We start from the raw sequence: 14142 nt of genomic DNA on the forward strand, positions 1-14142 counted from the left end.
CATCCCTTAAAGCCATTAAATGAATTCCCTAAGTAACTGTGTGGTCAATCTAAAGGCTGTCATACCTCTAGAACAGGGTTCTTCAAATCTGGACCTCGATTCCAAATCCAGGCCATGTTTTCAGATCTCCCAGGTAGTTAGTTTAATAATTACTGATTCTGATTTGTCAGAGGCTTCACACCTGGCTCACAGGTAAAGGAAGGCTGGAAAACCAGCAGGGCTTGGACCTCGAGGGCCGTGATTTGAATAATAGGGCTCTAGAAGCTTAGGTTTTAACAAAATATTATCTGGGATTGATGAAGAAAATGATTTTCATGGTAAAGGGCTTGTAAAGTAAAAGTATTATTATCTTGTTCTGTATGAGCTATTGCCTTTGTAAGAAGCATGATAGTACTAAAGAAGTTTTTAGTTTTATAATCATGTCTGTTTGGAGGAACGCAGTGAAATTCATTTATCACGGTTGCAGGGGATGGGACAGGTGCATAGCAGTACAATAGGACAAACAACAATGTAAACAGGACAACAGAAGTGCAATAAAAGAAAGGACAATGTAAGACAAGGCATTGCAATATAGGTATGAGTGGACAATAAATACGCAATACATACACAATGGGGACGAGTATGCGCAAATAAATAACAAAGCAGAAAAGTAGTCATACATAGGAGGAATCTGACTTTTAGGGAGGAGAACCCAGTGATCAGAGCTATCTCAGCTGATGATGTGAAGACTGTGAAGGAAATGGCAAAGTCTGATCTGGAGAGTCTGACCCAACCCAACAAGGACGGCTGGCTGGCATTGCATGAGGCTGCTTACTATGGATCACTGGATTGCTTGGCTGTCCTGCTGAGAGGTTGGTTCTCATAATTCATTCGAACAGCACTTATTAAATAGATGCAATATGCTCTCTAACCCTGTTGTACACCATTAATAATCTAATGATCTAATAGAACCTAAATATTTTGTTATCTATATTTACGTACAGTGGAAACCACTGATAGTGATCACGGTTATAAATGATCAACCACTTATAAGGATCAAAAAGCTTGGGACAAAATCATTCCTGTACAAATACTGTTGAAATAATTCAAGTCATCAAGTAGTCCGCTTACAGTGTTCATTTTGGGTCTTTTTAAACATAACAACATATGGAAAAAAATAAAACTACAGTAATTCTTTTTTTACTTTACTTTGATCACCCTGCTTTGCCTTGTGGTAACTTGTCCGCTTCTGGATAGCTACCCGAGACGAATGCTGCAGACACAGAAAACATGACAGGAAAAAGAAACTCATTTTCTCTCAATGACAAATATCATCAATAAACTGCCAAAAATGAGCCAGCAGGATGCAGCGCTTTGAGACAATGTAACATTGTAAAAATGCTGTGTAAATAAAATTTTATTGAACTGAATATTTATGTAAAGTACAGTACTGTATTATAGCATATTAGAATTATACACAGTTCAGTAATTTAATTTGTACAGTACTTTAATTTGAAAAGCATTTGTAACAGTGGTACTGTATTTTGAAGTTGTCAAAAAAAAAAATAAGCAAATAGCGACGCTGTCCATTTTATTACCTTATATTCATGTGATAAATATACAAATGTCAATGAGATGGTAATCTGCCTGACACATAAAGAAGAAGAAAAAAATCAGTTATAATGATCATTGATCAATTTCACCCAGTCAGATGTGATCACCATAAATGGTATATGGTGCACATTTCCAAATTTGTGCAACATATGCACTATGAAGATATGCTATGCCTTCCCATATGGAAGACAAATGCATGTACATATATGCATTGCATTTGTAAATATATCCTCCTGAGACCCATATATCCTCCCTGTATATGGTGCACATTTCCAAATTTGTGCAACATATGCACTATGAAGATATGCTATGCCTTCCCATATGGAAGACAAATGCATGTACATATATGCATTGCATTTTGTAAATATATCCTCCTGAGACCCAAGGAAAAAAGTGTCCTTCAATTTGAGGTTATTTGTCTTTGGAGGAAATAAGACATCTTACAATTAATTTTTTTTCAAATTTATTTTTAGTTTTAATTTCACAGCATGTCCTCTTTAGTGTACAACAGGAATAAATACATTTCCTTACATCAGTGAAAAGATAGATGCAAAAACAAAATGTTCACTACAATGGACATACATGAATGGGTGGGGTCTCAGGAGGATATGTAAAGTGGCTAATTTTCAATGTTTAAAAATATTTTAGACATGTTTTTCTTTAGTATGGGGAGGGCAGAACTTGTAGTGAAACATGGAAAAGATGACGAACATACTTGCATATTCTCATGTGGCCCTTTTATTTTACACTACTTTCTCCCTAGTTCATACTGGAATGATCAACAAGCGCACCCCGAGGGAGCAGACCCCACTGTTCTTGGCAGTCTCCAGGGACAAGTTGTCCTGTGCACGTCACCTCCTGGAAAACGGAGCTGACCCTGACCTTGCTAATAAAGACCGGGAGACGCCCCTGTTCAAAGGTACCCTGCTTCAGTAAGCTGGCTGAAAGGCTGCTCAGTAGCTCATCAGGCTATTATTACGGAGAATTTGCACATTACATTTAATTAATTCATTCATTCATTCACCCACCAATTCATACATTTATTCATTCAGTAATTTTTTTGCTACTTTACTTTTACTATTTTAACTTATTCTGATCATTTAAAAATATTCATTTATTTGTCCGTCCATCTATTTATTTATTTGCCTGTTTATTTATTTCCATATTTCTGTTACTCACTGTAGTGAGTTGTCAAGGAAATTCATTTAATTGCCTGCATCTACTGCTGTTTGCCGTACTGTTGACAATTTTTCAATAAACTTTGATTTTTTTTCCCCCACTTCATAATACGTAGGCTGTATCTGGATAGACCGCTACATATTCAACTGTTTGTCAAATTTGCATAAATATTTGAGGAATTAGCATAGTGTGAGGAAAGGATTTTCACCATTGGTGCACACATGAGCACAAGCTGTGTCATTCTTTGCTGTGACAGCATGTGAGCAGGAAAACGTGAAAATGGTGGAGCTGATTTTGAAGTTCGGTGGCGGGGTGAACAAAATCTGCATCCAGGGCTGGACAGCGCTTCATGAAGCAGTCTGCCGGAACAACCTGCAAATCTGTGAGATGCTGGTGGAGGCTGGGGCCAAGGTCGGCACCCCCAACATGTACGGCATCACTCCCGTCTTTGTGGCAGCCCAGTGTGGCCGTGTGGAGGCCCTGCGCTTCCTCATCAAAAGTGGTGAGCATCGGGATAAACCAAAAATTCCTCACTATCACAATTCACTTTATTGGCCAGGCCCACTGACATGTACTAGGAATTCATCTTGGCAGTACTGATACATGCATTAAACATAAATGTAAAAAAAAATTAAAAGAAGATTTTCAATTAAAAGTACAATCAGCATCGTTTTTCAGCTTTTGTCGATTGTTTTGGCATATTTCATGAATCAATGCTTTATCAATGCTTAACATTTAGAAGACTGTAAAAGCATTTCTCAAAACAGTTCAGGCACATAGCACAACACTAAAGTTTAGCTGCAAAAGCCTGTAACCTGCCCAAAACAATTAACTCGTGTCTCAAAAGCAAATAATTCCACCAATGAATTAGTCAGTGCCACCATAATGCTTAAATGTATTGTCAGATTGTCAGGGTATGTTCCTGAGCTGCAAAATTTGGAATGATAGTCGGTTCCCATTTTTCATTGTCACTGACTAATCATTTTTCTTTAGCACACTGATACTAATTCATATCAAAGACACCAGTTTCAACATTGCAAGCCTCTGTATTACAGTCAGGGACGGATTACGGACCAGGCCAGTGGGGCCGCTGCCCAGGGGCCCTTGGGGTGCAGGGGGCCCGTGGGGCCCCTAGCCCAAAACAATTTGCAATGCTTATCAACAATGTATTTTCGTTTGTCTATTTTAGAGGGCCTACATTCTTTGATCCTCTGCCTACAAGGGCCCCTGACCCTATAGGGCCTCTGATGGAAACATGGAGGGAGGGCGTTTGGCTGCCAAGGGCCCTTGAATTTTGCCCAGGGGCCCACACAACCCATAATCCGTCCCTGATTACAGTATGTAAACTTCACTGGCAAGAGAAAGTACTTGCATGCACAAGTAACTTCTTCAGATCTCATGACATAGTACAATAGAAAAAAACTGTACTTATACAACAATACTGTATAAACACAAAAACAGTAAAATGGCAATACAAGAACAACAAAATGACAATGTATTGTAGAAACCAAAATCACAGCAATGCTGTATCACTGCAATTTATGGGATATACATATACCTCACCCTTGCGTCAGTAATTGGTTCCAAAAGGAATGACTTAAGTTGAACAATGATTTAAGAAAAACGTCTCAAAAAAGACCAACCTCACTGCCACGCGGTGAAACTATAAGTTATCAGCACCAAACACCTGGTAGATAAGACAATATTTTTTTATTCATGATTTTTTTTATGTATAATTTTTTTATTTTAATTAATTTAATTTTATACATTACAACATACACTGCTCAAAAAAATTAAAGGAACGCTTATTAATCAGAGTATAGCATCAAGTAAACTAAACTTCTTGGATATTCATCTGGTCAGTTAAGTAGCAGAGGGGGTTGTTAATCAGTTTCAGCTGCTTTGGTGTTACAGTTTTTCTCCATTGGTTTGGCTCATTTCGTGAAACAGAAATTACATTCTTAAAACTATAAGATCATTTGGCCAAACAGTCTTACAGTTCTGCGCAACATTATAGCTCACTAGCAAAAGTTCATATCTTTCCCAAAACTGTTCACACATGCTTCAAAATAGATTCCTTTCCCATATAAAGAGTCAGTACCATCAAAATGTCAAAGATCTTTCTCAATTGCTTTGGCTCATTTGCATTCACTTAGTGCTTTTTGCCAAAATAACCTGGATGGTTCAGCACAACACCATGGATCACCTGCAAAAGCTCATATATCTCCCAAAATAGTTTACCCATGTGTCAAAACTAAATTCCTTTCCCATATAAATAGTCAGTGCTCCCAAAATGCATCGTCCCTTTGGCATTGTGCAAGCACTGCAAGTCAAAATGCCTAGATGTTTTGTCACCATGGCAGAGGTCTAGCTAACAGAATACAATTATGTATAAAACTGAAAAAAAAAGGATTTTACAGTAAGAGCAGCCTCCAACGTTTGACATCACACACACTGCACTCCTACTGCCAAGGAAATTGTAACCATTTTTATTGACACACATAAAGTAACTTCCATACATTAGAATACATAAAAATGTATACAGTATTCTGTACATGTATGAAATATAAACACAAACAAAAAACAATAAAAATTATATCTAGCCTACAGTAGGGCTTACAGTAAATAAAGTTTCACAACCACAGTAACACTTTCACTGGTTGTTGTCATCACCCTCCCTCTCCTGGCCACCATCCTCATCCTCCTGGCCATCCATGCGCTGCTCTCTGTTTGGCCATAGATTTTCATCCACATCGCAGCGGATATTTTCCCTTGCGATGCAACGAGGGAAGAAACGGCGCGAATGTCTCAACCATCCCCTACACTGATCCCCTGTGATGTCCTCGCACGCAGCATCCATTGCATGGAGCAGGGATCTCTGGTCTTGAGCCTGATGTTCATACACTTTCCACCTCCAAGCAGAAAAAAATTCCTCAATGGGATTGAGGAAAGGAGAGTATGGTGGTAGTAGCTCCATGAGCATCCTTGGATGGGTGGTGAAGCAGGCCCTGATGAGCGGCCCACGGTGGAAATTTACATTGTCCCACACGATCACATAGTGTGGTAGGTGAGGCCCTTCGAGACCTCTCTCATTTTCAGGGACCAGATGTGTATAAAGACGGTCCAAGAAAATGAGGAGCTTTTGAGTGTTATATGGGCCTAAACTGGGGATGTGTGTGGCCACACCATTCTCAGATATGGCAGCACACATTGTTAAATTGCCCCCTCGCTGGCCTGGGACATCCACCATGGCCCGCTGACCAATGATGTTACGGCCACGTCTGCGGCCCTTGGCCAGGTTAAAACCAGCCTCATCAACAAACACGAGGATGTGAGGTGTTTCATTCCCTTCCAATGCCATTATTCTCTACAATAGAGTAAAAAAAATCAAATCAGTCATATAGAGGAGTCATACACAACAGAAATGGAAAATTACATAGGATTGTTCTATATTCTCCTCCACAAGTTCAATATAGCCTGCTACTGGCCACTACTCCAGTGGTTCCAAACCTGGGGTACAGGCCTATGCAGAGGTACTGCAGGGAGTATTTGACACAAAGAGGAGGGAGAAACACTAAGGACAGTTTTCTGTTGCAGTTTTTAGGCAAACATCATATATGATGTTCATGGTATTATGTTCTTGACTAATTTTGACATTTGAACAGACTATTGTGCATATGATGACTTACACGATGAAATCATGCTGACATGTTTTGGAGAGAACAACCATTAGACTGAAAATCAGCTAATCAGTTTAGATCAGCAAGATCTATTTATTTGGAAAATGTGCCAAATGTGGGCTCATTGTGCTAACTGCAGGCTACTTGTACTTAACCATTTGCAAAGATGCACTGAGACACTTGAGACATGTACTAAGGCATTTGCAATTTAATGAAATCAATGAGAAATGCCATTCTGTTGTGAACAATTGCAAGGTGGTTTGGAGATTTGTCCATGTTACTTTGAGAATGTCAGGAATTCCCGTAGCAAAACACGGCGAAGATCGGAAGACAGCGGATATTTAATGTAGCGTGGAAGGTAACCCAGACGCGGAGTGTACACGAAAAGGGTAGGATAACCACGCGATTAATCTAAGAACGCTCCTTAACTAACGAGTAGGAATTCCCACCGGAATCCCCGTTCTATATATACACACAATCAGACTGCTGGAATCAAAGGCTGAAGTACTCACAGTACCGGCGATGGAGGTAGAAGAGGCTTGGGTCATTTAGCAATGACTGAGCGGCGAGAGACTGTGAAGCTCCGCTATTTATCTTCCGGACGATCACCTACTTCTGGGTCCTAGTGGCGATCACCTGACTGGTGCGCATGACAGTACCCCCCCCTCCAGGACCGGCACCCGACGGACCCGGCCGGGAGGACAGCCGCTGGCGGAAATCCCGGACCAAGGAAGGATCCAGAATAAACCGAGCCGGAACCCAAGAGCGGTCCTCAGGGCCGTAACCCTCCCAATCAACGAGGTATTGAGTCCCGCGACCCCGAGGGCGCGCATCGAGGATCCGGCGCACAGTGTAAGCGGGACCACCAGCAATGATACGGGGCGGAGGGGGGGCGGGGGACGGTGGAACCATGGGAGAAGTAACAAAGGGCTTGAGCTGAGAAACATGGAACACTGGATGAACCCGAAGAGTCCCAGGCAGCAGGAGACGATAGGTGACAGGATTAAGACGGTGGGTGATACGGTACGGCCCGATGAAACGGGAGGTGAGTTTCCGTGAGTCGGTGCGGAGGCGAAGGTTCTGGGTGGAAAGCCAGACCTTGTCACCCACATGGAACAACCGACCCGGGGGGTGCCGACGGCGGTGTTGGGCAATGTACTGACGATTAGCCCTCTTGATGGCAAAATGTGCCTGCGTCCAGAGCTTGCGACATCGACGGACTAACTGTTGGGCCGATGGGACATCCATCTCCGGTTCTTGATAGTTGAACATAGGGGGTTGGAAACCGTTGCACACCTCGAACGGACTGAGACCAGTTGCGGCGGAAGTGTGCAGGTTGTGAGACAGTTCAGCCCAAATGAGGTAGCGCGCCCAGGAATGCTGTTTATCCGCAACAAAGCATCTCAGGTAGCGTTCCAGTTGTTGGTTAGTCCGCTCCGTCTGACCGTTGGTTTGAGGGTGGTAACCTGAAGACAGACTGCAAGAGGAGTTGATCATGCGGCAAAAAGCCTTCCAGAACCTGGCGGTGAATTGAGGCCCTCTGTCCGAGACGATGTCCCTGGGGAACCCATGCAAACGGACCACGTGTTCTAAAATCAGTTCAGCGGTAGTTTTAGCCGATGGAAGTCCGGCTAGGGCCACCAAGTGCACCGCCTTGGAGAAACGGTCTACGATAGTGAGAATCGTAGTTTTCCCCTCCGACTCCGGCAGGCCAGTGACAAAGTCCAGGCCGATGTGTGACCAGGGCCGACGAGGAACCGAGAGGGGTTGAAGTCCACCCGGAAACGGTTGATTGTTGGTTTTGGCCCTGGCGCACACCGGACAGGCTCGCACGAATTCTCGGACATCCCGATCCATGGCAGGCCACCAGAAAGCGCGCTGGAGGTACTGAAAGGTTCTTTTGGTACCGGGGTGGCCTGCCAGGGCAGAGGAGTGAGCCCAAGAAAGGACTTCCAGCCGGATGGACGTGGGAACATAGAGCCGGCCGGGTGGAGAATCTGCCGGAGCGGGCTCCGTGGTCTGGGCTTGGCGCACTCTAGTCTCCAGATCCCACTGGAGAGGGGCGAATATTCGAGCGGTGGGCACCACCGGTTCCGGATCCATCCGAGGAGCATCGGCCTCGTGTTGGCGGGAGAGAGCGTCAGCCTTGGTGTTCTTGGACCCCGGCCGATATGAAATGTGGAAGTTGAATTGTTCAAAGAACAGGGCCCATCGTGCCTGTCAAGGGTTGAGCTGTTTGACGTGTTGGATGGTGATGAGATTCTGGTGGTCCGTCCAGACCATGAATGGTTCGCTGCCACCCTGGAGCCAGTGACGCCATTCTTCCAGGGCCCACTTAATGGCCAGCAGTTCACGGTCCCCCACCCCGTAACGCTGCTGAGTGGGGTTGAACTTCCTGGAGAAAAAACTACACGGATGCAGTTTCTGGTCCAGACCCCGCTGAGAGAGGATCGCTCCGACACCTACGTCTGAGGCGTCCACCTCCACCATGAAGGGTTTGGTGGCATCCGGGTGAAGAAGAATAGGGGCAGTAGTAAAAAAGTGACATAGCTTCTGGAATGCGTTGATGGCATCCGGAGTGAGACTGTAAGGATGGGTGGAAGGACGGGTTAGAACGGTGAGAGGCGCAGCAACTGTACTGAAGTCCCGGATAAAACGCCGATAGAAATTGGCGAACCCCAGAAAACGCTGCAGCTGCTTAAGTGTCCTGGGTAGGGGCCAATGACGCACAGCTTCCAGCTTCTGGGGATCCATGGCCACACCCTGGGGTGAAATGACAAAACCCAGGAACGTGGTGGAGCGCTGGTGGAAAGCGCATTTCTCCAACTTACAGTACAGCTGATGAGCGAGTAAACGCCTGAGGACCGCCCGAACATGTTGGATGTGCTCTTCTAGGGTATGGGAGTAGATGAGGATGTTGTTGAGGTAGACGAATGCCCAACGATCTAGCATGTCCCGTAGCACATCGTTAGTAAATTGTTGGAAGGCAGCGGGGGCATTGCACAGACCAAAGGGCATCACTAGACTCTCGTAGTGACCAGTGGGAGTGATAAAAGCCGTCTTCCACTCGTCGCCTTCCCTGATGCGCACCAAGTTGTATGCGCTCCGGAGGTCCAACTTGGTGAAGTAGGTAGCACCGGATAGAGCGTCCAGGGCGGTGTTGGTCAGCGGAAGTGGATGACGGTTCTTCACGGTGATGTTGTTGAGCCCCCGATAGTCGACGCAGGGACGGAGACCACCGTCTTTCTTCTTCACGAAGAAGAATCCCGCGGCCGCGGGTGAGGAAGAGGGCCTGATAGTGCCCTGACGGAGAGCGTCAGCAACATATTCCTCCATCGCCTTGGTCTCTATGGGGGAAAGGGAAAAAAGTCTGCCGCGGGGTGGCGTCGCACCTGGTAAGAGGTCTATGGCGAGGTCATAGGGCCGGTGAGGAGGTAATTTAACGGCCCGTTTCTTGCAGAAGACTTCCGCTAGGTCACGGTATGAAGGGGGGATGGCCTCTGGGTCGACATCGGGGACCTCGGACTCAACGACACACACCCCCGCTGTCGTCTGTAGACACAGTTCAGAGCAGGTCGACCCCCACTGAAGAATCCGCTGTTGGGTCCAGGTGATGAGGGGGTCGTGCTGAAAGAGCCAAGGGTGCCCTAGGATGATGGGAGGTGAGTGGATGGATGTGACAAGGAACTGGATACGTTCATGGTGTTGACCGATGCTGAGGGAGATAAATTGAGTCTGGTGAGTAATAGGACTGGTGGTCAGAGGTCGACCATCCACCGCAGTGATCGAAACCGGCTGAGGTAACGCCACCAGCTCCATCCCTAGTTGTTTGACATAGGTTAGATCAATAAAGTTCCCTGCGGCTCCAGAATCAATAAAAGCCGAGGTCTTAACCCGTTTGTGGTCAAACTGGAGGTGTACCGGAACCGTGAGGCGGGAAACCGCCGTAGTAGTGAAGAAAAGATGTAAGGGACCCGGTGAGCTCTTCCCAGGACTCACCGGGTCTGACCATTTCCCGGACGGAGGGGACAGACGGCGCGATGGTGCTTGGGAGAGGCACAGTAGGCACACAGACCTTCCCTATAACGCCTCTCCCTCTCCGCTGTGGTCAGAGAGGCACGCCCTAATTGCATGGGTTCTCCAGCTCCCGGGTGGTCCACGGATCGAGGTGGGGTGATAGCCCCTGCAGATGTTGGGAAAGCAGCTGGTGGATAAGGAGACGATGTGGGTGGCAGGTTACGGGGGATTTGCCTCGGACGCGAGCTCATCCGTTGGTGAATCCGGAGGGCCAGTTGAATGAGACCCTCCAAAGTGGCGGGGAGCTCCCTACCGGCAAGCTCATCCCGAATACGGGGAGCCAACCCCTCATAGTAGGCCGTCCGGAGAGCGGAATCACCCCAGGTGGTTTGCACTGCGAGGGTGCGAAAATCCGCTGTATAACGGCTTACGGGCGAGCCCCCCTGCCGCAGATGGTACAACCTTGAATCGGTCTCCACCTCACTATCCGGATGACAAAACGTAGCACGGAGTTCATAAATGAACTCGGGATAAGAGTGCCCTATGTCGGATCCGGACCGAATAATGGCCGTAGCCCACTCCGCTGCTTGTCCGGTAAGAAGGGAGACGAGAAGTGCAATGCGCTGTCTATCTGTGGAGTATCGGGTAGGTTGGAGCTCAAACACTAAATCTAACGCAGTGAGAAATACATCGCACTTCCTGTCTACCCCATTCCATTTCTCAGGCAGTGAAAGATGGGAGTCAACAACAGGGGAAGAAAGACGAGCCGCCGCCCGCGGTGCGTGCCGCTCGCCAGCCAGCTCCCGAACTGCTTCGCGAAGGCTCGCGACCTCCTGCCGCAGCGCCTCCACCTCGCCGCGAGACGCAGCTTGGATTTGAGTGCTTTGGCGTAATTCCGCGACCTCACGCTGGAGCTGATCGAGCAGTACCGACTGGTTTGCAACGGCGTCGCAGATGGCGGCGAACTCCGCTGGGTTAACCGCACCGGGCTCAGTCATTCTGTCAGGAATTCCCGTAGCAAAACACGGCGAAGATCGGAAGACAGCGGATATTTAATGTAGCATGGAAGGTAACCCAGACGCGGAGTGTACATGAAAAGGGTAGGATAACCACGCGATTAATCTAAGAACGCTCCTTAACTAACGAGTAGGAATTCCCCCCGGAATCCCCGTTCTATATATACACACAATCAGACTGCTGGAATCAAAGGCTGAAGTACTCACAGTACCAGCGATGGAGGTAGAAGAGGCTTGGGTCATTTAGCAATGACTGAGCGGCGAGAGACTGTGAAGCTCCGCTATTTATCTTCCGGACGATCACCTACTTCCAGGTCCTAGTGGCGATCACCTGACTGGTGCGCATGACAGAGAATGTCATTTCTGTTTCAAGAAATGAGCCAAACCAATGGAGAAAAACTGTAATGAAATTAAGAACAGGTGCACTAGAGGGCAACAATGAGACGACCCCCACAACAGGAATGGTTTAACAGGTGGAGGCCACTGACATTTTTCCCTCCTCATCTTTTCGGATGTTTTTTCACTAGTTTTCTAATTGGCTACAGTCAGTGTCACTACTGGTAGCATGAGGCGATAACTGGACCATACAGAGGTTGCACAGGTGGTCCAACTCCTCCAGGATGGCGTATCATACGTGCCATTGCCAGAAGGTTTGCTGTGTCTCCCAGCACAAGGGCATGGAGGATATTCCAGGAGACAAGCAGTTACTCTAGGAGAGATGGACAGGGCCATAGAAGGTCTTTAACCCCTTGGGACCGGCGATCCCGCCGGCGCACTAGAGGGGCAACATGAGACGACCCCCACAACAGGAATGGTTTAACAGGTGGAGGCCACTGACATTTTTCCCTCCTCATCTTTTCGGATTGTTTTTTCACTAGTTTTCTAATTGGCTACAGTCAGTGTCACTACTGGTAGCATGAGGCGATAACTGGACCATACAGAGGTTGCACAGGTGGTCCAACTCCTCCAGGATGGCGTATCAATACGTGCCATTGCCAGAAGGTTTGCTGTGTCTCCCAGCACAAGGGCATGGAGGATATTCCAGGAGACAAGCAGTTACTCTAGGAGAGATGGACAGGGCCATAGAAGGTCTTTAACCCATCAGCAGGACCGGTATCAGTTCCTTTGTGCAAGGAGGAACAGGATGAGCACTGCCAGAGTCCTACAAAATGACCTCTAGCAGGCCACTGGTGTGAATGTCTCTGACCATACAATCAGAAACAGACTTCATGAGGTTGGCCTGAGGGCCCAATGTCCTCTAGTGGGCCCTGTTCTCACTGCCTGGCACCGTGGAGCTTGATTGGCATTTGCCATAGAATACCAGAATTGGCAGGTCCACCACAAGCGCCCTGTGCTTTTCACAGATGGGAGCAGGTTCAACCTGAGAACATGTGACAGACATGAAAGGGTCTGGAGATGCCGTGGAGAACATTATGCTATTTGTAACATTGTTCAGCATGACCGGTTTGGTGCTGCGTCAGTGATGGTCTGGGGAGGCATATCCATGGAGGGACACACAGACCTCTACAGGTTAGACAACGACACCTTGACTGCCATTAGGTATTGGGATGAAATCCTTGGACCCATTGTCAGACCCTACGCTGGTGCGGTGGCTCCTGGGTTCGTCCTGGTGCACGGCAATGCCCAGTTTCATGTGTGGAGAGTATGCAGGCAGTTCTTGGAGGATGAAGGAATAGATACTATTGATTGGCCCCCATGCTCGCCTGACCTAAACCTAATAGAACACCTCTGGAACATTATGTTTCGGGCCATCTGATGCCGCCAGGTTGTCCAGGAGCTCAGTGATACCCTGGTCCAGATCTGGATGGAGATCCTCCAGGACACCATCTGTTGTCTCATTAGGAGAATGCCCTGGCAAAATGTCAGGTATGCATACAAGCATGTGGTGACCATACAAACTACTGAGTACGATTTTTGAGTTGCTGCAATGAAATTTTGGCAAAATGGATTAGCCTGCTGCATCATTTTTTCACTTCGATTTCTGGGGTGTCTTTGAATTCAGTCCTCTGTAGGTTGATAATTTTCATTTCCATCAAACAATGAGGCATCCTTTCATTCCTAACACATTACTCCGTCCATATCAGCATAGATATCCAGTATGATTTTTTTCCCCCATTGAGATCTGATGTGTTTTCAAAGAGTTCCTTTATTTTTTTTGAGCAGTGTATTATTTGAGTGATGTCTCATTGAGGGAGATAAGCTGTTTCTGATGAGTTTGCATGCAGTTTGCGCAAGAGTTGCACACTTTGGTTTGACTGCTGATTCTAACCTGATATGAGAGACCTTCTGTGATAAGATCCTGAAGATTACAGAGGGTTGTGTTGGTGTTGCCAGTGTTCCCAGAAGGACGTGTTTCATCTCGCAGGGCACTCTGGATATTATCGAGAGGAGTCGCAGTGCATGACTCAGTAGCTACTCCAGTCTGTACTCACCTTCTGTGGTCTAGTGACCCACATCCTGCTTACAGAGGAATCGAAAAATTACGCACATCTGACTCTGTTCTTCGGAGACTTGCAGTCAGGGCGGGTGATGGAATAAGAACATAAGGACATAAGAAATTTACAAACGAGAGGAGGCCATTTGGCCCATCAAGCTCATTTGGGGAGAACTTAACTAATAGCTCAGAGTTGTTAAAA

General features: G+C 46.6%; 1 protein-coding gene across 2 annotated transcripts in view; it reads left to right on the top strand.

Annotated features, from left to right (window-relative positions):
* The window catches only part of LOC111838315 (ankyrin repeat and SOCS box protein 2-like), a 43368-nt gene that overhangs the window by 3878 nt on the left and 25348 nt on the right, over positions 1-14142 (top strand). For both annotated transcript variants that reach the window (XM_072702650.1, XM_072702649.1), the window contains 3 exons: positions 682-851; positions 2357-2512; positions 3029-3274. In XM_072702650.1, the coding sequence (XP_072558751.1) occupies positions 682-851; positions 2357-2512; positions 3029-3274 (572 nt within the window). The remainder of the gene's footprint in view (positions 1-681; positions 852-2356; positions 2513-3028; positions 3275-14142) is intronic.

This window comes from Paramormyrops kingsleyae, chromosome 19, assembly GCF_048594095.1.
Source record: "Paramormyrops kingsleyae isolate MSU_618 chromosome 19, PKINGS_0.4, whole genome shotgun sequence".
Taxonomy (NCBI): domain Eukaryota; kingdom Metazoa; phylum Chordata; class Actinopteri; order Osteoglossiformes; family Mormyridae; genus Paramormyrops; species Paramormyrops kingsleyae.